The sequence below is a fragment of the Pygocentrus nattereri genome, chromosome 8 (genome assembly GCF_015220715.1).
Source record: "Pygocentrus nattereri isolate fPygNat1 chromosome 8, fPygNat1.pri, whole genome shotgun sequence".
In the NCBI taxonomy this organism is placed as follows: domain Eukaryota; kingdom Metazoa; phylum Chordata; class Actinopteri; order Characiformes; family Serrasalmidae; genus Pygocentrus; species Pygocentrus nattereri.
This window is the reverse complement of record NC_051218.1, coordinates 39,836,514-39,863,720: the sequence shown is the minus strand read 5'-3', so window position 1 is coordinate 39,863,720 and position 27,207 is coordinate 39,836,514. Positions and strand designations below refer to the sequence as shown.

General features: G+C 39.1%; 1 protein-coding gene across 1 annotated transcript; it reads left to right on the top strand.

Moving 5' to 3' along the window:
• slc43a1a (solute carrier family 43 member 1a) lies at positions 1 to 26,642 on the top strand. The gene is made up of 15 exons (XM_017692082.2): positions 1 to 487; positions 6,846 to 7,003; positions 7,367 to 7,553; positions 10,753 to 10,808; positions 10,958 to 11,034; positions 15,283 to 15,375; positions 16,321 to 16,454; positions 17,562 to 17,647; positions 18,871 to 19,017; positions 19,163 to 19,198; positions 19,967 to 20,099; positions 21,310 to 21,445; positions 23,739 to 23,812; positions 24,108 to 24,231; positions 24,719 to 26,642. The coding sequence occupies exons 1-15, from the start codon at positions 483 to 485 to the stop codon at positions 24,920 to 24,922; spliced, it is 1,650 nt and encodes a 549-aa protein (XP_017547571.1). The 5' UTR covers positions 1 to 482; the 3' UTR covers positions 24,923 to 26,642.
• The last annotated feature ends 565 nt before the right edge of the window (positions 26,643 to 27,207 follow it).

Genomic DNA, 27,207 nt, shown 5'->3' with positions numbered 1-27,207 from the left:
GATTCAGGCACCACTACCAGCTCTTGCCTAGTTCTGTCCTTTTAAGTTGAGCTTAGGGGCAGCCAGCCAGTATTAGGGAGGGTTAAAGAGTCTAGGAAGAGTTAAATTAGTCGTTTCCTGAGGAGTCCAGGGCCGGTTAGACAGGATTAGAGAGTGTAAAGCGTTAAATTGGTCATTTTCTGAGAGCAGACCAAGACCCGGTGAGTTACAGTCAGGGAGGGAGAGGGAGTAAACTCGCAAAGAAAGAGTTAAAAGCGGTCGTCCACCACAGTTTGAGATGTATTTAAAGTTAGGGGACAACATCGAAGGTCGTCTGGTCTAAATAATCTACTCAAGTTAAATTATCGAAGTCGGGTCACTAGATAGAGAAGCAGCTGCTCATTTTTTGCTGTTGTTTTTACCGCCGAATCGGGAAAAAAAAACCCCAGCAGGAATTGAAAGAAGACGCGACACGTGGTGTTTGACAACTGAAAAGACATCAAATGAAGTAAGTTACTGTATTATTTATTCACAACAAGTACAAAAGATGTAAGATGTAAGCCGATACCATGAACATAGAAAGAGGATGGACAGAACAGTAATACGAGCAGTATGTTTATAAGCGTTTATAAAGTAGCCCGGTTATCTTCCTGTACTTAATACACACGTGGCACAAATTTCCACACGTAACTAAGTCGTTGGTTTAGTTTCCACATTATACGCGTTTCGTTAGCTTTGCGTCGTTCCTTCTCATTAATGTAATATAATGTTATTTCACGGTTAAACCACGTTTTTAAAGACTGTATGTGACCTGTGGACATTTTGAAGTATGTAAATGGACTTGGAACCAAACTTCCTGAGGCGTTTGTTGTTCGCCAGCTTCTTTTTCATGTTTACCGGTCCACCTTAAATAGTGCAGCAGTTTGTTTTGGCGCCAGAATGTAACTGCTGCACCATTTAAGGTGGAACGGGAGAATGTGGAACTAGAAAGCTGGCGAATAGCAACTTGAGCCTCGTCTTGCTGGGCTGGGTTTAACAGCCTTGCTTGCCAGTTTGTGAAACAAAGGCCGTCTTCTTTTCCGAAAAACGCTCATGGTGTCTCTGTTGGAGGGAGTGAATTACCCCGTGTGTGTGTGCGAGTGAATAGTCTACTATCAATACTTTTAATCGCAGACACTCAGAATTCACACTTCTTTGTCTCAGTGATGGGCGGTACCGATAAAATTAAACATCACGATATTTTCCAAAATGTATGGTATCATATATACGGTATCACGATACCTTTTGTGTTTGCATTAAAATAGCATAGCATGTCTTACAAACCTTCTACAGCTCGTAGAGGTGGGCGATATGGCAAAGTGTAATATCACGGTACTATACACGATATTTTTTCTGATCTCGTAAGTTAGAGCAAAGTAGTGCAGTGTCTTAAAAATACCATCAAAAACTAAGTCCAATTGCTTGTATTCAGCATTTCACACACTGTTGCACTAAATCCAGTTAAACAGGACTAAGTATACTCTCTTTTTAGTCAAACATAGTGGGTTTTCCAGTACTGACGATATCCATCATATGCTCCCCAAAGCACACTGTGATGTAATTTATTGCGTTAATTATAAACACTGTCAGATTGTCCATCTTAAATAGCTTGCATTGACTAAAGATTGCACAAAATGTGTCTTTGCATATTAAATGAAAATTGACACTAATGTTAGACTGCAGTAGGGTGATATATCAGCCAGTACTGGAGCTGAATGCAAGGTCAGAGCTATTGAGATTGAAGCAGCTGGATGCTCTTGACCCCCACTCATGTCTCAACTATTCTGACCCTTCACAGTTGGAGACTGACCACCCCCACTAGGCGCTCTGAGCTAGAACGGGTGATTAGAGGTCGAGCACAAAGGGGTGGGAGAGTACAGAATCAGAAGGGGGTAGATCAGAAGTTATTGTTAGCAGCTTTTCACTGACCCGCTGTGTGCACACGCTTTCATACACTGTAAGTTACTGGATCTCCCTTCAGATTAGAGAATTGAGCTACCTGTTGCTTGTGTAACCTCTGTAGAAAAGCACTGCTTATGGAATAGGACACTGGAGCAGCCACACATGAGCCTAAAGTCACCATACCCAATGTCAGTTGTTGGCTAGAGCAGTACAAAGCCCCCCCAGCAGTGGGTTGTGCAGTGATGGAGCTCCATTTAGTACTTTGGGGGTGAAATGAAATGGAGTTTATGGTCCAGAACTAATAATCCAGCATCAGTTCCTGACCTCATTAATGCTCTTGTGGCAATCACTCAGATCCTCACAAGTGTTAAAACATTTAGTGCAGGGGTCGTCAACACATGGCTTCGTAGCCACATGTGGCTCTTTTGCCACCTTCTTATTTGAATTCTCCCGTTCCACCTTAAATCGTGCAGCAGTTACATTCTGGTGATTTAGGCATCATTCAAGGTGGAATGGGAAAATCTTAACAAGGAGCTGGTGAATGCTGACTACAGCCTCAGAAAAAAACAGGTGATGAGAAACATTTTACAAGAAACTATCTAACTTTTGTGGAAAATTTTCCTGCCAGAGATGCAAGAAAAGCTGCTATAGGTGAGCTAACACTTAAAGCAAAACAAAGTAAGTATACGTTTTCGTTTATATTACATTTTAGCGTATTTTAGCGCATTAGCACAAAAACGTGCAGCCAGGATGGTAAAATGGACATAGAATGTTGTGGCTCCCAGGATGGTTTGATTGTTCTTGAATTGACAAAATGGGTTGCTGACCCAAAGTGCAAGGTACAAAGCCTGCCGAGAAGAGTAGAGGTCATTAGTGCTGCCAAAGGTGGACAAACTTGTTCCTAATGCCCTTGGTTTAGGGAGAAATGTTGGAGGAACAGGTGTCTGCAAACATTTAGATGGGTTGTGACTACACTCAAACAGTTGGCAGAGTGGTGCTAGGTCATCAGAAAAGAGTTGTGAATCACTCCACTTTCACAAGGGAATCCACACCCTGACTCATTTACTCGTCTTAGAGTAGTCATACCTGCTTACATGTGTTGGTGTCATGCTCAGCTCTGTAATGCTTAAGTATCAACACACTCAATAAAAAAGGTCACTGCTACCAAACCTCACATGCATGTGCGAAACACGCCTTTTGTTTTGACAGGTAGCCCTGTCACATTCATAAAATTTTAGCTGATGATTTACTGCCATAAAAATATTAGTAATTAACAATTCAATTGGCTCAAATAAAGAAACTTTTCTCACCAAATCAGAAATTAGACCTTTTTTTGTTGCTGTACAACAGAAGATGTGTATTAGTAGATGAAGACAAAACTCAGTTCTTGGGTTCACCAGCATTATGTTAAACATTAAAGCTCAGTAGACACATCTTGTCATTTTGTATAGATTTTCATTTATTTCTACTCATAAAAATTTGCCACCATTCTCATACTACCTGGAACCATGTGACATAAGTTGAGCGTACTAATGAACAAACACCATGAGAAAGGCTCTGCTCACACAGCGAGTTGTTACTGACTGGACACAGAGTCATCAGTCACTGTAAACATTTTGCATTGGTATATTCATGCCAGACGTTAGCTAGTTAGTGCACTTCATTTAAAATCAGCTTTTCATTTTAATGACTTAGCTGTATTTAAGGTACATTGCTCTCATTTATACTAACTACTTAATTTCAAGTAGGTTACTCAGTATGCTATTGGACTTGGTATCGGCAAGTGCTAAAAAAACATGTACTTGTACTCATACTAAAAAAATGAAGAAAAAACTGAAAAAATGGATGCGTTTCTAGTTCTTGTCATGGCCATTGTAAAGATAAGATGACTAAGTTTCTCAGGAATTGGGCCTTTCACGTCTAATGATGTCTCACTGTTTGAATTTTGAAAAATATCTAAATTCTCTTTAACATATGATAGTGAAATTTAACAACTGTGGAAATCAAGTACAATCAGCTCAAATGTGAACATGTGTTTATGTAATAATAGTGACAGGCTTTACATGGGTTTACTATCTATGTCTTTTATGTCAAAGTTGGTTTAAGGAGAAATAAAGGATAAAGGAGAAATACAGAAAACGGTGATAGAAACAGATTTTTAAAATAAGAAGTGATATATTGGGAACAAAAGTCATGTACTTGGCTTTACTGATTCAGTGGGTGGCCGTGAAGTGAAGCAGTGACTTCAGTCCAATTTGCCTGGTGTCTCTAAACTATTAGGGCTAAGGTCAGGTGCGCTTAACAGAAGACTGGCAAAACTGCTGTAACGAAAGCTAATAAAGGATTGAATGCCTCCTTTGTAAATGCCACACATGGTGAGCGAGATCAAATTATTATTTGATGGAAACCCTGATTGATTGGCCTTTGCGCTTACCAACTTTTTGGAAATTTTCTTATAACTTTCAAAAATGTTAGAATGTAAATCCTGCTACAGACATATGGTTCAAACACTGTGTGCAGCCACAGACCTGTAATTGCTATCGGCCATAGCTGAGTCCAGAGGCACATAAGTGGAAGTTTTATGATCCACTTAAATGTGGAATGTTCTACTTCTTTTTTTACACAGAATCTGAAATTGAGAGGAAATGAAATGGGCTGTGCAGTACAGGGACAAGGGACTTTGTGTGTGCGGCACAGCATATGCTAATAAGCAGAGTGAGTTACAATAAAAATCCCCTCTTAAGCTGGGCTGTTGAGGACAAAGCAGTCTAGTGGGGTGCGTCTAATCACATTAAACACAATGGTGCACACGCCCTGAAGAATTGACCCCCCCCCTTCTCTTGACCCAACTTTAACTCTAGCAAAAGACACCTTTTCTCTCTCTGTCGCCAATCATTTTCTGTAATATACCGTCCGGATTTATTTCGGGATGAAGGTTGCTATCAAAACAACACCCCAAAATGGTACCTTTACAGAGTGAAGGCATCAGAACTTTTAACACTTAGTGTAAGTTAATGTAGCAAACTTTTTCCTGGGTAATTTTCTGTGTTCTTTTTATTGGCTCATTCATCATTACAGTTTTGCACAATGTAAATAGCATCTTTACTGAAAAAGAAAGACAAAAGAAACGAGAAAAGTATTTGGGCACATTAAGTTCATTGTTTTTGAAACAAAATGTCAAACAAAGTGACATTGTATTTAAACAAAACTATTCCCATGCTGTGTTTTTTTTTTGCCAAAGAACTCTTTCAAAAGGCAGCTGATGTATTTTAGATCAGGGGTTCTCTTTTTCCACCTCAAGACCCACCTGTGTATAAATACAAAGCATAGTGACCCACAGGAAAAACTAAAATCAACATAAAACAATTATTGTATTTCTTTTTTCTTGAATGCTGACACTGAAAACCTGAAAATTAGAGCCTGAAAAGATCAGATTGGCCTTGATCAAGTGTTAAAACGGAGCGAAAGGTGCGATATGTTCATACTAAACACCCTAAGAAACCTCTCCGTCTCTGGCCAGCTGTCTGTGTCATGAGCCCGTGGCTGCGTTGTCTGAAACTGATAATGTTTAATTGACTCACTACTGCGACATTTTTATTTGCAGGTCTCTATTAATATTTAATTTAATATATTGGTTAAAACGTTTGCAAAATGTTTAATTCTTAGATTTTCAGTATTAAGTTAATCTTTCATGACTAACAGGGATGTTACTGGCTCACTATGAACTACTGCCTTCCTCTGAGTAGAGGGATTTTTTTACGGTCCACTGGTGGTCTGTGTCCCACAGATTGAGAAACCCTGTTTTAGAATGTAGTCATTTGCAGACTTCTCCAGGTTTCCTCCAAAATATTGTTGCACATTTCTGAGTTTATAATCACAGTAAAAACAGTGAACCCAAGCTCACCAACACCATTGTAGAGAAACAGCCCTTTCAACTCAATCAACCGCATTCAACTCAGTACTCTTTACAGTCCTTTAGTGCAGTCTGGTTGGAGTTCTTTTTCAGGCTTTCTCTACACAAAGAATCTCACATCAGTTTAATGCTAAGTGTTTTTGTCCAAACTTTTAATTCAGATTACTGTAATGAGATTTTTTCCTGTACTTATGGGACATGTATGACTCCACATTCTGACATTGTATAAAAACAGACCTCTGTGTGTATGTGTATTTTTATTTATTTATTATTTTGATCTGTAATATCAGGGTAACACTCTTATCCTGCCATGCAGGCCCAGTATTTGACCTGTGGGAAAAGGTCACAACAGTGTCAGTATCATTGGTGCACACAGCTATTCGGATACACAGTATCTGGGCCTGCTGTTTCATATGACATTTTATCCAGTTTGCAGTGAGTCGAACTGGACGGCAAGCCATTTGGAACAAGCATCAAAAAGATTGGAACTGAATATTGATCATTATGTGCACCATAAATGGACATGGGGAAAAAATTACGCAGAGCTGAGAGATTACAGCTGTGTTCAGATTTACTTATTAGCCTTGTGAACTGAAGTTTAGTGGCAACAAATAGAGAAAACTGAATTTGTGTCTCTGTTTTGTTGAGCAATAGTGTCTGATGTGGAAAAATGTGCCATATAGTGCTCGTGGGAATTTTTACTTTTGAAGTTTGAAGCAGTGCTGTCTTGACTTTGGTGTAGGCAGCTGTAACTGTTCATTTAACATGCTTTGTAAAGACTGAGGAAAATTACAGGGCAGATTAAAATACCCACCATTCAGTAATGCTGCTGACATCGCGTTTCAAGCAATTATACAGTTATTTGGATGCGTGTTTACATGCATAGTGAGTTTAAATCGGTGTCCTGAGGGAGAGACAACCAGACAAAGGCACTTGTTATTTGTTCTCTTTCCTAATCCTACGAATGGCACACTTACTGACTTTTTTCTCCTTTTCTCTCTCGCTCTGTTAGAGGGATGGCTCCTTCACTTACCCAGGCCTATAGGAGGAGATGGTGGATGGCCTGCACAGCAGTGCTGGAGAATCTGTGTTTTTCAGCTGTGTTGCTTGGTTGGGGATCTCTGCTCATCATGCTGAAGAAGGAGCGCTTCTACTCGCACCTCTGCACAAGTATGTTGCCCTACAGGCCTGAAACCATGGTAATGGGTTATCATAGCAGTAGTGTTAGACATCCAGCAAATTAAAATAAGACAATCTCAGAAAGTTTTTCAAATATACCTTTGAACAGACAGAGCTACTTATTTAGCAGCTAAATGGAGGCATGGAAACAGACACAGTCAATCTCAGCTGGAAAAACCATGTAACAAGAGCCAGGGACTGTGAGAAACCTGAGGTATCCAAAGTCATTAATAAACTATAAACTGATCAGTTCTCTTGTTTGGCTCTGCTGCCTTTTTTTACCCATACTTTCTCTCTCTCTGTCTCTCTCTTGCTCGCTCACTCTTTCTTTCTAAATTTCTTTCTTTCTTATAGAAAATGAGACAGGAGTGCCTGATGTTAGCCACACCAATACATCACAGGAAGGGCTGAGCTGTGTGGAGCAGGAAGAGGTGCTTAACCTGGGCTTCACAATCGGTTCATTCCTGCTCAGTGCTGCCACACTGCCACTCGGCATCCTTATGGACCGATATGGCCCCAGGCCCCTGCGTCTCACTGGGAGGTACGCACATGCACATACACACAGCAGGCAGCTAGCGTGTGGACTGAAACAAGGAAATCTGCCCTTCCAAATCAGAATTAGAAACTCATTAATGCCAGAGGTAACATGCATGTCAGGAATGTTCTTTGATAAGTGCCTGGCAGCCTGCATGCAATAAAATACAAGGTCATGGCTAATATTGGCATGAATAAAAGACATATTCAGAAGTGAGCTGCAGGGTACCCAATTTTTCCAGTATTGCAAACAAAGATATACAGCCCAAGATACATTTGTAATGAGTGACATTAAGTAATGAAGTAAGGATGGAAGTAATGAGGACATGACAGTAATAGTAGTGTTGAAATGGGTGAGGGTTGACTGACAAGCGTTGAGCTTTAGCTGACACAAGGCATCTGCTGAGATTTCCTGACAGTGTTGCAAATATTACTGTCCCACGGGAGTTAGTCCACAGGAGCTTTAATGGCCATTATGCAAGATGGGTCACCTTTGTCTTGTAGATTCATTATTATTATAGAAGAGGACCACTGTGGTTGTGTCATCTGCAGACTTCAGCGGTTTGACCGATGAGTCATTGGAACAGCAGTCTTTAGTATACTCTATGAATGGCGAGGGGGATGGTACATTACACAGCCTTCAGTGGCAACTGTGCCAATAAACTTTCCTGTAGGTGCCCAGGCATATACTGCCTGCTTTTCTAAAAAAAGACTCAAGAAAAAACTGTAGCCCTCTAACAAAATAAGCCCCAAACAACAAGCATTGGCCCTCCCCTCCTTTACTTGGATAGGGTGCCCTTCTATTAATGTAGTTGTTTGGGCTGATGCTTGTTGAGAGACTAGTGCTGGCCATTCACATTCATTTGAACCCAGTAAAGGGAACACCACTACCACTCCACAAATACTCCAGCAAATCAGAGAAGTTCGCGTTTACACTAGTTTACAGTACAGTTGCTTTGTGTAGAGCTCATTTCCCTATGTATATTAACTGACATTGTAACAAAACCACACCCTTCAGCACAACAAATGCCATTTGCATGACTTTGCTGTAGTACATCACTGAGTAGATAATAAAGTGCAGTAAGTAATAGGATGCCAGTATTCAAATACTGGGTAACCGTTCAAGTTGCTAGTATTCAAATACTGAGATTACGTTTTAGGTAATAATATTTCGCTGCAGGAAATGTATTTTGCTAAACTTTGCTACTCTAAAACACAAGTAGCTGAGAGCGAGTGCAGTGCCAGTGATACTCTGTTAAGGACGTGACTGAGAGGGCAGAGATAGCACTGCTGTAACACTTACTAATATAACAAATCTAACTTAGTTAGGTCCAGAAATAGTGAAATACATTTCTCTGACAAATACTATACTGGCACCTTGACCACGTTGTGTAGAAGGCAGTCTTCCTCAGTATCCACCGTGAGTCTTGTTTGCTTAGTAGCTTCTCTGAAGAGGGAGCCTCTGTTACTGAACCAACAAGAAAACCTAACAATATCCCTCAGTTCTTTCCCATGACTTTTTCCAGTGTGTTCTTCTGTGTGTTGGTATATTTTAAAGCTATATACTTGAAAAAGTCAAGTTTACCGTATTAAATTCATATTGTCCGAAGTTTTCTGTTTGTTTGTTTTTTTCGCACTGTGATAAAGTGGATATGCATTCATGAACTCAGATGCCTGAATATCAGAATTATTTGAAATATGCACATGCCAAGTAACTTATTTTTTGGGTTCCATCATGTGCACGCTGGCAACTCCACAATTTGTCTTTCCAGTCATAAGTAGAATTTCTATCCCTCCTGATTTCCTTTCAAGGAATCCATTGACAGGTTTGGAGGGAGGTTGACAAGCTATTACAATGTAATATACATCATTGTGTTAAATGATTGTGTTAAAATCAGCAGAGCTGAAGTCCACAAACAGAATCTTGGCAGTAGGTATCACTGAAGCCTAGATGTGTAGAACCACAGTGAAGGCACCTTGAACCTAGCCATTTGTCTTGTAGGCAAATTGTAAAGGGTCCATGAGGGGGTTTGGAACACATACCAAATGTTCAGAGGTTTCCACAGTTGCAAATATGGCTTGTGAATTTGGGACTTTGATGAACTATGCAATATGTGTTTCAAGGTGCCAGAAATAAAAGGCCGCAAGGTCCAGCTGTGTTCCTGATGTTCTGATTGTGGAAAAGCTTGTAAACTACTTCAGTTTTGACAACAGGAAAGGGTGAGACATGGAAGAGAGTGAAGAGGTAGTGTGGGACTGGAATGAAAATAAGTTCAGATCAAAGAAAGAGAGGAGGAAGGGGAGCCCTATAGAAACCACCACCTGAACTTCAGTCAAAGCTGGGGGAGAGAGAGGGACTAAAACCGGTTTAGCTGTTTGTGGGGGGATGGGACGGATGTCCCAGACAGCCGTCAAGGGTTTTTTAGAAGCCTTGCTCCAGGCTTTAACTGTGCTTGGTGTTGCAAGTTCTTGTTAGATGTTTTGCAGAGCAATATATCTATGTTTTCCTAGAATGACTGGGACTGAGCATGTGTGTATATGGGAGGGTGTGGCTGTGGGTGTTTGATATGGTTCTTTGCCAATTGGTGCGCTGCTACAGTCTTCAACTATTGTTTTTCTTGTACCAGTTACCATCTGTACCTTTTTTAATTGGCTACAAAGTTTTGTGTATATTAATGAGGTGGTAAGATGGCAAAAATATATCACAATACAGAAATATCACAATATAGAAATTTTAATGATAAATCGTAATATTTGTTTTTCCAACATCTGATATGTTGGAGCAAAAAAGAACAAGCAGCGCTACATTAAAAAATACTCAAAGAAACAAGTACAGCTGATTTTTTTTAAAGTTTCACGTGCTGCAGGAAATCCAAATAAAAAAGGCTGATTATTACAATGTCAATAAATATTGCCAAGCCCTGTATACGAACATGACTCAATTTCTGTTATTTTGAGAAATATTTGTGATTTATTTATCGAATTGAACAGTTCGCAATACATATCTACAGTATTGTAGACTGTCTAGCAAAATTTATGAGGCCTATCTGGCATTATGTTCTTTGTTATCTATAGCGGCCACTTTTAAAGAGTTGTTCTGTTTTTGAATGGAAACTGAATGTGGCACTCACAAAGACATACTATGTATCCTTTTAATTAATTGTGGAGAAAAAATTTATCTCGTCTTCCCCCTCTCTTTCTCTTAGTGCATGTTTTGCACTCTCCTGTGCGATGATGTCTGTGTCTGCATATAATCCTGAAGGTGAGTCAAAGAGAATGCACATGAATGCATGAACTTACAGTGTTTTTGGCTCATGTCATTGAGTGGCTTCTGATTCTTACATTACATACAAGAATCTTTGGTATTACAAGGTATCTAATCACTCTTTTTGTCTTTCTCCTTCTTTCCAGTTCTCTCTGCCCTCATCTTTCTTGCTCTGTCGCTCAACGGTTTTGGCGGGATCTGTTTGACCTTCACTTCTCTCACGGTAAGAAACATGAAAGGAAGGAGGGTCACATGGGGTAATAGATTTGTTTTGTTGTGCCGTTGTTATTTGCAGGCTAACACGTGTGCTTAGTCATGACAGGTTTGAGGGGGTGTGTGTGTGCGTCAGTGTGTCCCTGTAAGGAGAAAGTTTGTGTATTAGGATAGGCATGGATGGCGTGCAGTGGAAACTGTTTCTACCAATCACAGGTGCACATTTCTGCACGCCTTCTACCAGCCCCTCACACACACGCTCCTTTGCCTAAGGCACAAAAGGACACACACATAGTGCTATAATCTTTTCACACACACTTAACATAGTATGCATGTCATACATCTTTTTTGTTTACACAGTGCTGTTTGAAAGTGAGAGACTGTCCTTCATTTAACTTCCAGTTAAAACAAACACACACACACACTTCTTCTAAGCCGCTTCTCCCTCAGGGTCACTGAGGGGTGCTGGAGCCTATTCCAGTGGTCATCGGGCGGAAGGCAGTTAAAACAAACATTAAGTACAATTTATTCAGCGGTTCGCACAGTGTACTGAACATGACCCTGACCCTTTTTGTCCAGTGATGGTATGAAGTACCTGAAGTACAATGTAGCACATAACATCTCTCTCTCTCTCTCTCTCTCTCTCTCTCTCTCTCTCCCACTCTCTCTCTCGGTCTCTCTCTCTCTCTCTCTCTCTCTCTCTCTCTCTCTCTCGTCTCTCTCTCTCTCTCTCTCTCTCTCTCGGCTCTCTCTCTCTCTCTCTCTCTCTCTCTCTCAACATGTGGGTTATACCAGCATGGAGAGAACTGCATTATGTTATTGTGTTGTTGAAGGGTATGACTTACGTGTGAGAGATGGTGTGGGTAAGGTCATGCTCTTTAACAACACAACACATGGTGCAATTCTCTCCATGATGAAAAAACAGTCTAATTTGTCTTTGGGAATTAATAATGTGCTTATCTTACATGGTTCTCCCTCATTCTTTATCACACTCATGGTTCCTGTTACATTAAAAGCATAGACATCTTTTTTTTGGCTTGTGCCTAATGCCCTACTTAACCTTGAGCATAGACATATATGATGGATTGATGAGGACTTGCTTAGTTGTTGGACTGAGACCAGGAAATGCTGTCAACAGTGACCTCTGTTGTGTCTGTTTGAGTGTGTATGGAGGAGACTCTATCAATACTTAATGATTGTCTGTGAGTGGAAAATGTCAGATCCTGTTCCAGTCAGGAACTAGCAAAGTTTATATATATATATATATATATATATATATATATATATATATATATATATATATAAAAGGAAGAAACCTTTAGAGGAACCAAGACTCAGAAGGGGAACCCATCTTCCTCTGGTCGACACCAGATAGCAAACATTGTTAATATAAAGTATTATAGCACAAAGTGGGAAAAACAGGTGATTGGTTAATTTTTTATGATTATGCAGTAGCAGAAGCATCTGAGGGTGAGGATTGCACATCGTTGTACAGTAAGAAGCTCAGTGGTGGTCAAGCTGGTCCAGAAGGCTGGCGAGCCGTGGGCACCCGATCAAGCCAGAAAAGGCGACAGCATCAGTCACAGGATGGGCAGCTGTTCAACTTGGCAAAGAGAGGAAAAAAAACACAGAGTTAGTTCTGAAATGAGTGACTGATTACAGTGTTAACAGAGCAGCAGAGACTCCAGCAAGTCTAGATCTGACAGAGAAAACTAATTACCAAAGGCTTGACTATACAAGTAAGTTTTAAACCTAGACTTAAAGACTGAGGCTGTGTCTGAGTCCCGAACATTAACAAGAAGATTATTCCAAAGGTGGGGGGCTTTGTATGAGAAGACTTTCCCCCCTGATGTAACTTTATTAATTCTAGGTACCAGTAGTAAAGCAGCACCTTGTGATCTAAGTAGGCGTGATGGTTCATAGTAGGAGAGAAGTTCACTCAGATACTGAGGGGTGAGCCCGTTTAGAGCTTTATATGTCAGTAATATAATTTTAATAAATGCTAAATTTAACTAGTAACCAGTGTAGGGTTGATAAAACTGAGCTGATATGGTCAAGCATTCTGGTTCTTGTGAGACTCTGGCTGTAGTGTTCTGGACTGGCTGAAGCTTGTTAAGGCTTTTGCTGGGACATCCAGACAGCAGGGCATTACAGTAAATGCAGTAACTAGAATTAACATATTTGTTTTTTGTAGGGTAACATGTACGGCCTTAAAACAAGACTTAAATAACATGACCAGGATTTTTAAATTTATGCCACCATGTTTGAGGTGGTCATTGCAGGGACCCATCGATCAGTTTGGTCTTCAACACACCCTCAACTTCATGCTTCACATGTTTAATGAAGTTTTCTTGTAAAATACTTTCTCACATTTGAGAACTGTGAGATGTCTGAACTATACGACACTGGAGGACAGTGTAGAGTCGGCGTCGATGTTCTAGTCCAAAAAAGGAAGCATAGAAAGACTACTGCCGCTGGCTAAATGCTGCATGCGGCTTGCGGTGCACCATCAAAAGCACAGAAAAGTGCCAATGAACATCCGGCTCAGTTTACATCCAGCTAACATGTAGATTATCAGGTATCACGTTAAAGGTATCATGTTATTTTACCATGTTTCGTATTAGCTGTTTAACTCTTTATAAACTTATGTTTTTAAGCTAAAACATTAATCTTAAAAAACTAAATGTTTTAAAGAGCTAACTCTGGGGGGTGGGCATTTTCAAAATATTTTATAATGCTGTATAAATTTGTATATCAGGTTTGACTGCAATGCCCATCACTGAAACACATTAGCCAGTTAGCTAGCCCTTCTGTGCTCGTCTAGCTCTTAAATGAAGCGAAGTTAGTTCATACTAATTAACTGATAAATGGTATTTGACTTCTTTTGGTGTGTGATTAGTCTTTATTATATTTATCATTTTAGTTCTGATAATTTAAGCTTGTAAAGAAATAAAGACTATTCTTTTTAGTAAGCCTTTAAACAAGTGGTTCTCCAGTGGTTCTTCAGAAGTCATTGATTGACTAGATCTTGTGCATTAGTGCTGGTTGAGTGCATGTTGGAACTAAACTCCGCAAGAAGATAGATCTCCTAGAGGATGGTTGGTGACCACTGCTTTATGTTGTTTTTTAACAATTGCTTTGAATGATTTTAAACACTAAGCACAGCTGTTAGTTAAAGTAAATAAAAGCACTGCCTAACCATGTAAATCTAGATAGGCTGTTTATCACATAATTACACATAATGAATTTGAATGTGAGTACACTTGGAGTAGTATTGCCACATGAGTTATGTCACATTCTTGAACCTATGGATGTTCCACATCCATATGTTTGCTTGAGTGACTGGAGGATGTCAGAATGTTCCTTTTCCAAGAACTCTGCATTGGTATGTGAGTGACATTTTCCCCCGAGAGCAGGAAGAGTTCACATCCTCATGCTACTGGTTTGTAACCTTGTTGTTATTTGACACAGGCGTCTGAAGCCTTTCCACACTTGTGTGATTTCTGCAGAAGAAAACGGTGCCATAAAGTTAACACTGCTCAGTTAAATTCACTTGGAAAACTCGAGGAAAGCTAACACCTTATACTTTGTGCAAAACAGTCAATTGATCCTATATTTTGCACGTCAAAGCTATGTATTTATACATAGTTTCTTACTGGAAATGGTTATATATGGAACCTTGACATGAATGCTTAAATTTCTCTTTGCAGTATGATGGTCAGTTATCGTCAGTATCATCTCTGGGGTGTAGTTACTTTTAAAGGTCCATTATCATAGAAAACAGAATTTCCATTGCTTTTTTTAAACGAGTTTGAAGTAATATGTAAACATTCTTAAAAGTTTCACTCCCCACTCCATACAGTGCATACATGGAAACTATGCTGGAAAAACAGCTTGTTATGAATGGATTATTTCTGTAATGTCATGGAAGGAACCAACATATTTACATATCGACCTAAACAGCCTACAGCAGTTTAGCCTGCCCATTTACTCTGAAGTTATAAGGAGTGTTCCAGCTTGACCTGCAGTGGAGCACAATACTGGGCACCCAATCAGAACAGAGCTCATTTACATTTATGAGTCTTAGAGGTACAATAATAAAAACAGCTTGTTTCATTTTAAGGGACAAGGCGAGGTTAGAAAATGGTCATGTAAAAACAAATTAAGACCATTTCTGATGCATATAACATTTGTTAAGTGTACTAAATGTGGACAAGAGTTTTAATATTTGTGCTTTTTGCCATCTACTCTGCTGTAGCTGCCCAATATGTTTGGAAGTCTCAGTTCTACAGTGATGTCGCTGATGATTGGATCGTATGCGTCATCTGCAGTCACTTTCCCTGGAGTTAAGGTATGAGGATATTATGAGGACATTAGTACACATCATCATAGACATTTATAAGGATCTAAAGACCATCTCGTCCTTAAAGCTCCCTAGTAATTTTACCACCATCTTTGAATCTGGTTTATATCTGTAACTTCTCATTAAACCATTAAGTAGCACAAGTTTATTCTATGTCCAAAAGGGGAGCATTTGAGTGAGAAACTTGATGTGTTACTATGTATGTTATGTATGTAAATGCATTGTCATGCTGCCAGAAACCAAACCCAGATATGCCCATTGAGGAAAAATGATGCATAGAAAAGAGGAATGTGCTCTGACAAGTGTTGGGAAACACGCTTAGCATCCACTAGTGCAAAGCCTTGCAGCTATTGCATCAGAAATGAAGATGATTAACATGGTTCATTTCAGGCAGCATTTTGGATCTGTTTTTAGACTCCAAATTTAATCCATAGAAGTGTAGAGTTATTACACATATTTTACTATAAAATTTAAATCTAAAGTAAAAGTTTCACATAAAAAATTACATTTATGTTTAGTTTACATTCTGTAGCAAACAAGTCTGCACTTCTGACATTTTTTCATCTTTTAATGTTAAAAAATGACATACATGGAAAAATATAAAGCTTTTCTTTATAAATTTTATTTATAAATTTTATTTAAAAATATATAATTTAAAGGTTTTCTTTCTGCATAACAAGACGCACAAGATCTTTTCTCAAATTCAGATTATGATGAATCTCCACTTTTACTTACAAATGCAAATGAGCTTCCTGACTTGTTTCAGTGAGTTCAGTGAGAAATGATTCATATACAATTAGAACACTTTTATTGCCTGTTGCACGACTTAAGATCAAATGTAGTTTATGCTGAGGTAAACACGAGTGACTGCCCATGGCAAACCAGATAAACCTTAAATCAACATTATAACGTTTTCTTTCTTTCTTTCTGTAGGTGATATATGATGCTGGTGTGTCGTTCACTGTGATCATGTGGGTTTGGGCTGGCCTTGCTACACTGGTCTTGCTTAACTGCTTTCTGAACTGGCCAGTGGAGTCCTTCCCCACACCACAAGAGTTGGAGGAGATGTCAGTGTAAACCCTTTTATTGTCTTGATTTCTATGTTGTTGTACAAACACAGTTACCCTACTGCCACTCAGGTGACAGAGTAAAACAAGTGGTATTTTCAACATAATTGGCAAAACTTCCAATCGCACATCTTTTAAACTTTTTAAATATGCATTATTTAAAATATTGAAAAAGATTAAACTAAAAAGCGTTTAAACAACCTAAACTACCTAATATTAAATTATAAATTACATTGTTGACAAGAAATATAAATCCTGCATTTTTTATGTTCATTTTAAGTATGTGGATACCTAACCACTGCAACCCATTTGAGCTTGTTGGATATACCATTCCAAAACCAGTCTCCACTCTTCTGAGAAGGCTGTGGGCATTTGTGCCCAATTAAGAGTATTTGTGAGGTCAGGCAGTAATAAGGCCTGACTCAAAATCAACATTTCATATCATTCCAAAGGTGTTCACGTCAAGGTTCCCCTGCGCATGCTTTACTTCACTCTAGTCAACGCTTTGCATTGCACATGATCTTAGGCTTGACAGCAGCTACTTGGCCTTGAAAGCCAATTTGATGGATGAAGCTCCCAATACACGGTTCTTGTGCAGACATTGCTTCCAGACGCAGTTGGAAGCAGTTTGTAGTGAGTAATGCAACGCTGTGTTTTGCTGTGTGCTTGGTGGCTCTGCTCTCTGTTCATGGCTGAATTGCTGTTGCTCCTAGATGCTTCCATTTCACAGTGAAAGCACTTACAGTTGACTGGGCCAGATCTAGCAGGGCAGAACTTTCACACACTGTGCTAGAAGCATCCTATGACTGTGCCATGTTTAAAGCCACTGAGCTCTTCACTGCAATCCATTCTACTGCCAATGTTTGTCTATGGAGATTGCATGGCTGTGTGCTCGGTTGTATACACCCATGTGGGTAAAACACCTGAACTCAATAACAAAGAGCATACTTTATATTATAGTATATGCAGCTGTATAGTTCATAAAGTGATTAATACCACCTTTATTACAGAAACAATTCTTTACTACAGAAATATTATTCTTTTCAAAAACTGTATATATATATATATATATTTCAAAGGTGCTCTTTTGGCCACTCTCTCCCACAGGCAGAAGATGCGTTCAGGTGACGACGCTCAAGAGCAGATGAACCACTCAACTGACAAACTGACTGAAGCTACCCAGAACACAACAAGTGAGTTACCCTCAGCAGCATACCACTATGGCCTGGCCTGAAAAACAGAAACGTTTGAACTCAAACAGACTTTTCTCTCAGGTCTGAGTGGGAATATTTTGCCTTAATGTTTTTTTTTTCAGTTCCGCAATGGCATCCTGTCTCTTTGTGAAACAACATTAACTGGTGTAAAAATGTTCAGATATTAAGAATGTGAGAAAAGGAGTGATGTACATGTATCCCTTACTGATAATCACAGATGTGGTGAGGCTGTAGGTTGATAAAGTTTAAATTAGGTCTGTAGCTCACAGTATGCAGCAGGGAGCAGTACCATGTGGGTTGGAGGGCCATTGAGTTCATCTAATCAAAAGAAGTCTCTTCAGCGACTGAGACAATGACAAAACTGTTTAAAGTCAGCCTCATCTCTCCGTTTTATTTGGTATTTCTTGGGGGGACAAAAAAGCCAGACCTGGTGCTTAAACCAGGCTTAATAATGAATTCCAAACGTTATTGGGAACTTTTCATTTTCGGCTTGCTCCTTCAGGGTTACATATAACGGCCAACAGCATTCATGTAAAAAGTCAAATAAATGCAAAATCCCCATGGACACAGCAGCAGCTGAAAATTGATATGATTTTCTAAAATGACATTCTCGGTGGGGGCTGGACATTAGCTTGCCAAACCTTTTCCTGAGCTTTTGTGCATTCTGAGTAATTCTGATGTTTCTGTATCCATACGAGTTTATTAACAGATATTAAGTTAGTGTCCCAGCAAGTTAGCTTGTCAAAGTTACACTGAGAACGAAGAAAAGCCTTTTTGCTGTTAAGCCATGTGTGTAGCATAATATAATGGTGGTATAATATAAGTAGTCACAAACGTCACACTTTATAGCCCTAAATAATTATAAAATTTGGGCCAGTGTCCAGCACCATTTGGTGATTTACCTGCTCAAACTCACTTGATTACACTTGCCTGTTACTTGCCAGATTTAGTTGGTGTTTTTAAGTTGGGCAACCCCCAAACTGTACTGGGCACCAGCCCTCCAGGACCAGTCCAGGATGAGTCTAGTGCTTGTTCTAGTTCTTGCTTGTGGCAGCGTCAGAAGCTAATGCTGTCACTAAGGTTTGATATAGGCATAATATAATATCTCTCTGAATTGGATCTTTCTGTTCAGTGACAGCATGTTCAGTCCTTCTAAAAAACAGAACATCACACAACTCGCTCTTTCCCACTCTCTCTTTCAGATACCATTCCATTTCGACAATCTGTGTTTTCCCCGATTTTCCTGTGGAGTCTGGTTACCATGGGAATGTCTCAGCTGCGCATCATCTTTTTCATGGGAGCCATGAACAAAATGTTGGAGTTCCTGGTCACACATGGCAAATCTCATCGTGAGTGTACACGCACAAACTCACACACATCAGCCTCAACAACTGCCCATATGCCCACAGACCTATCCATTTGTGTCTACATAAATGCGTCTGTATAAAAATACTGCATTGATTTGAGTTTAACTGTTTTTGTCCACTTTTGCAGCCTCTGGTGAACTGGTGACTGACGCTAAAGAAAAAGGTGAGGGATGTGCCAAGTTGGCATTACCTTTGTGGGAAAAGAGAATAATTAGAATTTTCATCAGTATGAGAGATTTCTGCATGTATTTTAGTTCAAGTTAAGTGATCTCAACTTAGACATTGATACTTTTTGACTACATCATGTAGATGCAGCACATACAGTCATATGGGGTTTTGATGTTTTGGTGAAAATTTTAACACATCCTCTACAGGGTCCACCGTTAAATATGGCATTTTTCTGCAGATTTTAGTGTGCGATTTCCATTTATTTGTTGAATTTAACATGTTGTAAAAAATCAAAATATATATAATGTGCCAGAACTTTTGCACAAGCCACATTTCATATTTTATTTTATTATTCAGTATGTTCAACTGAACAAACAGTAATTGTGCTTTAAACTGTGCAGAGGTGTGTTCTCTGTAGAGAATATATTAACTTATTTTCACTTAGAAAACCAACTAAAAATGGAATTAGACCCAGACTTTCGAATATGACTATATTCACACCATTTTAAGGCATCAGTGTATGTGAAGGACCCCTAGGTCTAAGTGTGTGAGTGAGTGTGTATATCTGTTTGTCTGCCCTCTGATTGACTGGTGACCTGTCCAGGGTTTATCCTGCCTTCGTGTCTGATGACCGCTGGGATAGGCTAAAGCTCCCCCCCACGACCCTGAAGGAGAAGCGGCTTAGTGTGTGTGTGTGTGTGTGTGTGTGTGTGTGTGTGTGTAAACGTGTATGTGTACTGATATGTATGTGTTCTTTCTCCAGTGAGCTTCTACTCGTCCATCTTTGGCACACTGCAGCTCCTGTGTCTGGTCACCTGCCCCCTGATTGGTTACATCATGGACTGGAAAATGAAAGAGTGTGAGGAGGAGACGGCTCCTGCAAAGAGGGACCAACAGTGAGACATTATATTATTTACTATGAAGTTGAAGACTTGGGTATAGACAAAATTTTATCACCATTTTATCACAAACACTTACCTTACAGGTGTACTTATTGTATTTTGAAGGTTTACAATTACTAACTGCAGCCCATTTATTGCTGCACAATCTTTCACCCTTTCACATTCTATCTTGTCCATCAGTGGAAAGAGACCACCGCAGGATGGTCTTGCAGATCTTGTAGACTTTTCTCCTAAGTGTAACAGTGATTTGCATTACTTATTTAAACAAATACAATGTTGCTATGGGGCGGCACGGTGGCGTGGTGGTAGTGCTGTCGCCTCACAGCGAGGGGGGCCTGGGCTCGATTCCCCGGCTGGGCGGCCAGGGTCCTCTCTGTGTGGAGTTTGCATGTTCTCCCTGTGTCTGCGTGGGTTTCCTCCGGGTTCTCCGGTTTCCTCCCACAGTCCAAAGACATGCAGTCAGGCCAATTGGACATGCTAAATTACCCCTGTGTGTGAGTGACTGTCTGTCTGTCTGCCCTGCGATGGACTGGCGACCTGTCCAGGGTGTATCCTGCCTTCTGCCCAAAGACTGCTGGGATAGGCTCCAGCATCCCCCCGCGACCCTGACGGAGAAGCGGCTTAGAAAATGGATGGATGGATGGAATGTTGCTATGCCTGATACAGTCATACCAGCATCACACACTACCTTACCACTGCCATTTCATTATCATGGCTGTGTTGTAAGTGGTTCACCACATCAAATAATATCAAGTCAAGTTAGTGGTGTTCCTAAGATGGTTCTTTTCATTGATGGATGAGGGTCAGTGAATTGTTCTGAAACAGATATAATCAGAAATTGTAAACCTACAAAGTGCACCTATATGGTCAGTAATTCTGATAAAATGGCCAATGGGTGTAGGTGCAATGCAGGTGTTTTAAGATTAAACAGACCACACAGTATATTGCTTGTAGCTTAATGTATGATAGTAAACACTGTTGAACACTGGTTGATGTGGCATAGTCCTGACATGTCTGCATGGTTTCGTTATATAAAAAATCTTCTGATAAATGCTTGTATATGAACTTTACTTGTCTATGTAACACCATAGTAAGTGCTGAGGTTAATATGAAGGGTTGGAGATAAACATCAAACAAGCACCTCTTAAAAGGATAAAATTCAGATATATGAAAATGTACTCAAAGATTTCACTGTCTTGAACAGGTGTAGTTCTGCCTGCAAACCAAATCGAGACAGAAAGATCCAAAAACTGACAAACGCCATGAGAGCCTTCACTTTCACCAACTTGTTGCTTGTCCTGTTTGGCATCACCTCACTCATCGACAACCTACCTCTACAGGTAAAGAGAGTCTACACAATTCCACACTAGTTATATCACCTAAATGCATTTCATCTGCAGCATCTCAGAAATCGAGCCCAAGTGTTCATGAACTTGCAGCATGGAAAAGAAACCAGGTGTTGTTATGATGGGGAGCAATGTTGAGGCGGACACGTGCGGAGACAAGCGAGATTTATTATGGGCAAATCCAAAGTCAGGGTCAAGACAGTCCAGGTTTAAATAGCCAACATGGAGAGAATGGGCATCAGACATAACAAAAGAACACAGGCAAAACAAACACCAAACACTTCAATGAGGACATGAAACATAAAACACAATCAGCACATCCAGCATGCCAAACAAAGACCAGCCAACACAAGAGGCAAACACAGGGCTTAAATACACAAGGACTAACGAGGGTTCACAAGACACAGGTGGAAACAATCAAGGGCGAAGTCACAAAACGAGGGGCCGGACTAAAAACCAAAGAACCAAGAAGTACATGGACAGGACTGGGAAGTAAACAGGACAGGAGCACATGGACAGGACTGGGAGGGACCAATTGTGACAGGTGTCTAGTTCAAGCAAATAGGTAGGTTTAAAAGATCATCTGGGGACATTTCAATTTTGAATATTTCGGGTGTCTATGTAATATATCGGGGTGTACCAGAAGTGTCTATTTTATTGTTGATGTTTTTGCATATTTTGAATTAACAGTGGCCAGTGTGGGTTACAGCACAAAAAATATTTAAAATTTTTTCACTTTTAAAAAAAATTAATTTTCACAGATTTGATGAGATTGTTTAATATGGCAGAAATATGGGTCTATTAACCTGTAAAGTTTGGCACAAAAATGTCTGTTTCTACCATTTTATCTACTACATTCTCTATATACACTGATATAAAACACGGTACCACACAGAAAGCCCAGCTTCTACAGGCTGATATATCATTTTGATATATCTCCAAAGTCTCTGAATGTATCGCAGGCGAATTGTCTGTTCATGGAGAATGAAACTGAAGACCACTGGTGCGCTAAATTTGCAGATTAGTTTTTGACCTTATTCTGAAAAATAGAAAATAGTCTAACATATTTTCATAAGATCTGTGAGTCTTATATCTTATTTGCCCTTTTGTAAGAGCTGTTGCTGAAAGAATCTCCTAGCTGTGTTGCGTTTTGTAACTCTGCAGTTATTTTGTTTCAAGAAAATGAATTGCGTTATATTTGAAATGTGCTTCCCTTTCAGCAGATTCTACCACCGTGTGATTTACAGGCAAGACGTTTGAATTAAGACTGGGGCCGCTATTGCTGAGCCAAACAATAAAAAAAATGGAAATGTCCCCAAGGGTTTAACTGAGCAGAAACTCGATATCAGACTTTATCTGACCTGTATTCTTGTATTCTATGACACAGTACATGTATGGAAGTCAAGTTGGTACCAAATGTGAGTAAAACCTTAAATCTGGTAAAAGCATCAGTTCTCTGGATTTAGTGAACACTTACCTAATAGTGCGCTCTCTGTAACAACTATTCTCTGGTTATTTATTCTTTTTTTAGCAGGATGAGCCACTTGAACAGTTCAGTTAAAGAAGATACCTGATATAGAGTATGTGTAAATTGAAGAAGAAACAGTAATGGCTGTGTTATGTTAGAATAGCACAGAAACTACTTTAATATTGGTTGTAGTACAGCTGGAAGGTATAACTGAATGGAAAAAGGGCACTTTAAAAGTGAAAGGGAAGATGTTTTTGCTCTCTCCGCTTAATTTCAGTTAGAGCTTAATTTACTATGTGAAATACTCATTTAAGCAAGTGAAAGATTGAGGGTTACCATCAATTATATACATTACATTCATTTTGTGGTTTGTGGGTTCTTGAGGAATGTAGTGCTACCTGCTTTGGATATGTAAGGGCATTTATGGATATGTAAGGATGTTTAGTAATATATTATAAAATGACTTTTGAAGTGAGCTACTTTTTGGAGTGAACTTTGGCAGGTCTTAGATTAACAGTATTTCAGTCTTTTATATCAAAGTTACTTTCACAGTAGCCATAAAATGTGAAATTGCTATTTTAATGAAAATGTGTGATTTACAAAACTGGTGAGTAAGATGGCCAACATTGTCTTTGTGTTGAAATGCTATTTTTAAGCAGTCATACAAAATGATTTGACATGAAGAAAACTGCACTTATGCTGTTCATTTTAGCTCAGCATGGCTGTGTGAATTCTTTTTACCCCCCCCCCCCCCTCCCCGCCATCTTTCTGTCGTCGTTGCTCGCTCACAGCTCAACAACATCTTATCTCTTTGTCTAGATTTTGACGTTTATCTTACACACTATGGTCAGAGGATTCATCCACTCCTGCTGTGGAGGACTGTATGCTGCCGTGTAAGTATACACACACACACCGACATATTATTATAGTTTAATAATACTATAATTTTTTTTCTCCATCCTGTGTCTACAACTTAAACTCAACATCTTATACCATTTTATGTAAAGTATCCCTTCAGATATTTCCTGTTGCGATAGTTCAGAATGTTCATGTTATCGTCCTAAGACTGTTCAGCCACTAGAACAGTGCTGAAGCTGCAGTGGAAACAACAGTGAAGCAAAAAAAGAATCTGAAATGAAAACTATGAACTATAATAATCTGTCTCTTGCTGCCTTTCTCCCTCTCCAGCTACCCCTCTAACCACTTTGGTACTCTGACGGGTCTGCAGTCTATGATCAGTGCTGTGTTTGCTCTGCTGCAGCAGCCTCTGTTCATCGCAATGGTGGGACATTGGGAAGGAGATCCCTACTGGGTAAGGCACACACACGAGTACATTGCTCTGTACAGTTTGGATGCTAGCTGTGGGACTGGGCATTATACAAATATTAGAAAGTTATTATAATATTGAAATGCTTGGTAGGATTCTGATGATCACAATATTGCCAAAATATATAACCAACAGGTCTTGTTTGCGTCCTCTAGCTCACAGTCTTCATGCCTACTGAACATTTTCTTGTGTATACATATTTAGGCCAAAGCTTGCCTCTAAATGCTCATGTTGTTTTACAAGAACTGGATTTTTATAAGTTTTTAAGTCCTCTCCTGGAAAAGATATTAAGTTCTGAGTCAGAAATTTATATCTGTACAAACTGTTAACTGGTAGGATATTTCACAGCATATTTGCTGCTGCTGTGGTTGTTGTTATTATTACATAAAACAAAACATTTTTGTTGAGATTTTTCACATTCAAAACAGTTTAACAGACGAATAATAATACATTGACGTTCTCCATCAATCAGATCAATGTAGGGCTCCTCATCTTCTCGTTGGCTGGCTTCCTGTTGCCCGGATACCTGCTCTATTATCGCAAACACCTGATACAAGAGAGGGCCGCACAAGACAAGGCGACTGGACAGACTGCTGCAGAGAGTCAAGTTCTCAACCAAACTGACACTAAGGGCATAAATCACCACAGTAATGGTCACATCCCCCAGGAGGCTTAGACCCAAAGAAGAAAGCTTATAGGTCTTTGAGGGGGAACCATTCAATTTTTATTCATTTTCCACAGAAACTTCTAAACGGCTCCATATGTGGCAACTCAGCTGTTAGTCAGGACCTTATGCGCCTTGTTAGTAGCTTCCCATGTTGGTGCTGAATTTCATTGAAGCCATGAAATTTCATACCTGGACATTACACTTGTTATGCAAGGACTTGAACATTGTCCCTTTTACTTTTTCGCGAGGTTTCATTAGGAGTTGTAGTTGTTGTGTAATGCTACGACAACTTATTTTTTAAAATCTTATATTTATACTTTAGTGTTTTTTAAGTATTGGCTGAACCTGATATATTCTCCTTTCCGTATTGCAGTGTTTTTCACCTCCAGGGCTGCACAGTTTTATGTCTGTAGTTAGTAATAAATAATAATCACAGTAGTAACCATCACTTCTGGAGCTGAATCCAGTGTGTTGAAACAAAAAAAGTAAAAATGAAAGTGAAAAACATAAAACTGTGCAGTGCAGGATGGAAACATGATATATGCAAAAGTTTGGGCACGCCTGATGAAATTGGATTTTGATTTTCTAAGTGAAAACAAGTTCTCCTTTACAGTGAACACAGTCCTGCTTATTCAGTGCACAGTCACCATTTATTTGCTAAATTGAACATGTTAGGAAAAAAATAAACATAAAATATGGCCGGTGCAAATGTTCTGGCACAGTTTACATATTTAATGTTTTATTTTTTCCCAATCTGTTAAACTAGGCTAAGAAAAGTGTCATATTTAAGTCTGGTCCCTGTCGATAATATGTGAACTAACCAAGCTTTGTCATTTGACTGGGTGTGTCCAAACATTTGCATACAACTGTATGTCCTAACACACACACAAGCTCAAGGTAACTTCACTTGACTACAGACAAGCTACCTCAGCCATTGTCTCAGTCACACTGACCCAGTGGTCATTTGGGCAGTTTGTGACCTGTGTTTGTTTTCATTCACTCAAGAATGTGTGTCGATGCATCACAATTTGTTTTGGTCTTTTTGTCCATTTTATCTTGAAAAATTAAGAGACCATCAATGCAATCATTTCAGTAATACCAAAGACACTGATGAATGATATATATATACACACACACATATATATATATATATATATATATATATATATATATGTATTTTAAAATTTATATGCAAATACCCAAAGCACCCTTATTAAGACTCTACCAGTGAACAATAGTCATGAACCTTTGTGTGCTGTATTTTCTCTTGTGCTTTTTATGCGCTTAGCCATTGAAAGGGAAATTTTGAAATTTGCTATTGTATTACTTTGTTACTCTAACATATTTGAGCCTGAAACTTTTACTGCTCTGTAAAACGCATTGGCTGTATTTACCCATTCTATTTGCTTAACTTGCTTGTAATGCTTACGTGATGTTAGGGTCAGGGGTTGAGAAGACTTGTCATACCGTACAAAGACACACAGACCATTCAGAGCACTATGTTGTTACTGCCAAACTTCAGTCTGCTTTCTATTACTTTTCCGTGTGCTTGCGTGGAAACAGTTCCTTGCTTGAATGTGTGCTTTTATATCACTGAATGTACGTGAGAGTGTATGGGAAGCAACCAAAGTTAACTTCACCTTGCTGTGGGCAGGTGACAAATGTAAGAAATGTTTGAGGATGTATTATACATTTCCAAATAAAAACATGCACAAAGTACAAAATTTCAGTGTGCTGATCATGACCTGAAGATCTGTTTCAGAATAGGAACATAGGAATGTTGAATTTATAATATTGTTTTAGATATTTCTTGTAAATATTTGACATTTGTGGTGAAAAGCACGGTTCTGTAGGTTTTAAGATTATGAAATTTTAAGCTTTTTGCAGTTCAAACAGACAAGTTCCCATGGTGGCATAGTCAAGTATACATAAAATGAAGGCCTTTAAATAAAGGAAGATTCAACCTTTGTACAGAAACATTTTGTTTACATATTCTGTGCGGTTAATTTTATGCAAATACAATTTTAGTCAAATATGTGTTTATATACTGTAATGTGCATAAAGAAGCATATTAAAAAGGAAAATATACATAACAGTAGTAGCATGTTGTCAGACTAAAAACATGGAAAGATGTACAATGAATAATAAGTAATAATTCTAATAACTTGCATAAAAAAACTGTCCTCAAAAAATACCTTTATTAATGTGTAACAATAAAAAATGATAATAAAACTAAAGGATTTCAGTAACTGGGCAATTTGTACGTATTAAGTAGGTCCCTCCACACATTCTGA

What these genes read in the sequence shown, in the direction of transcription:
- slc43a1a (XM_017692082.2), top strand. An exon ending in CCCCTGCGTCTCACTGGGAG is followed by an intron (nt 7,554 to 10,752) that starts GTACGCACATGC and finishes TCTTTCTCTTAG; the next exon opens with TGCATGTTTTGCACTCTCCT. An exon ending in GTCTGCATATAATCCTGAAG is followed by an intron (nt 10,809 to 10,957) that starts GTGAGTCAAAGA and finishes CCTTCTTTCCAG; the next exon opens with TTCTCTCTGCCCTCATCTTT.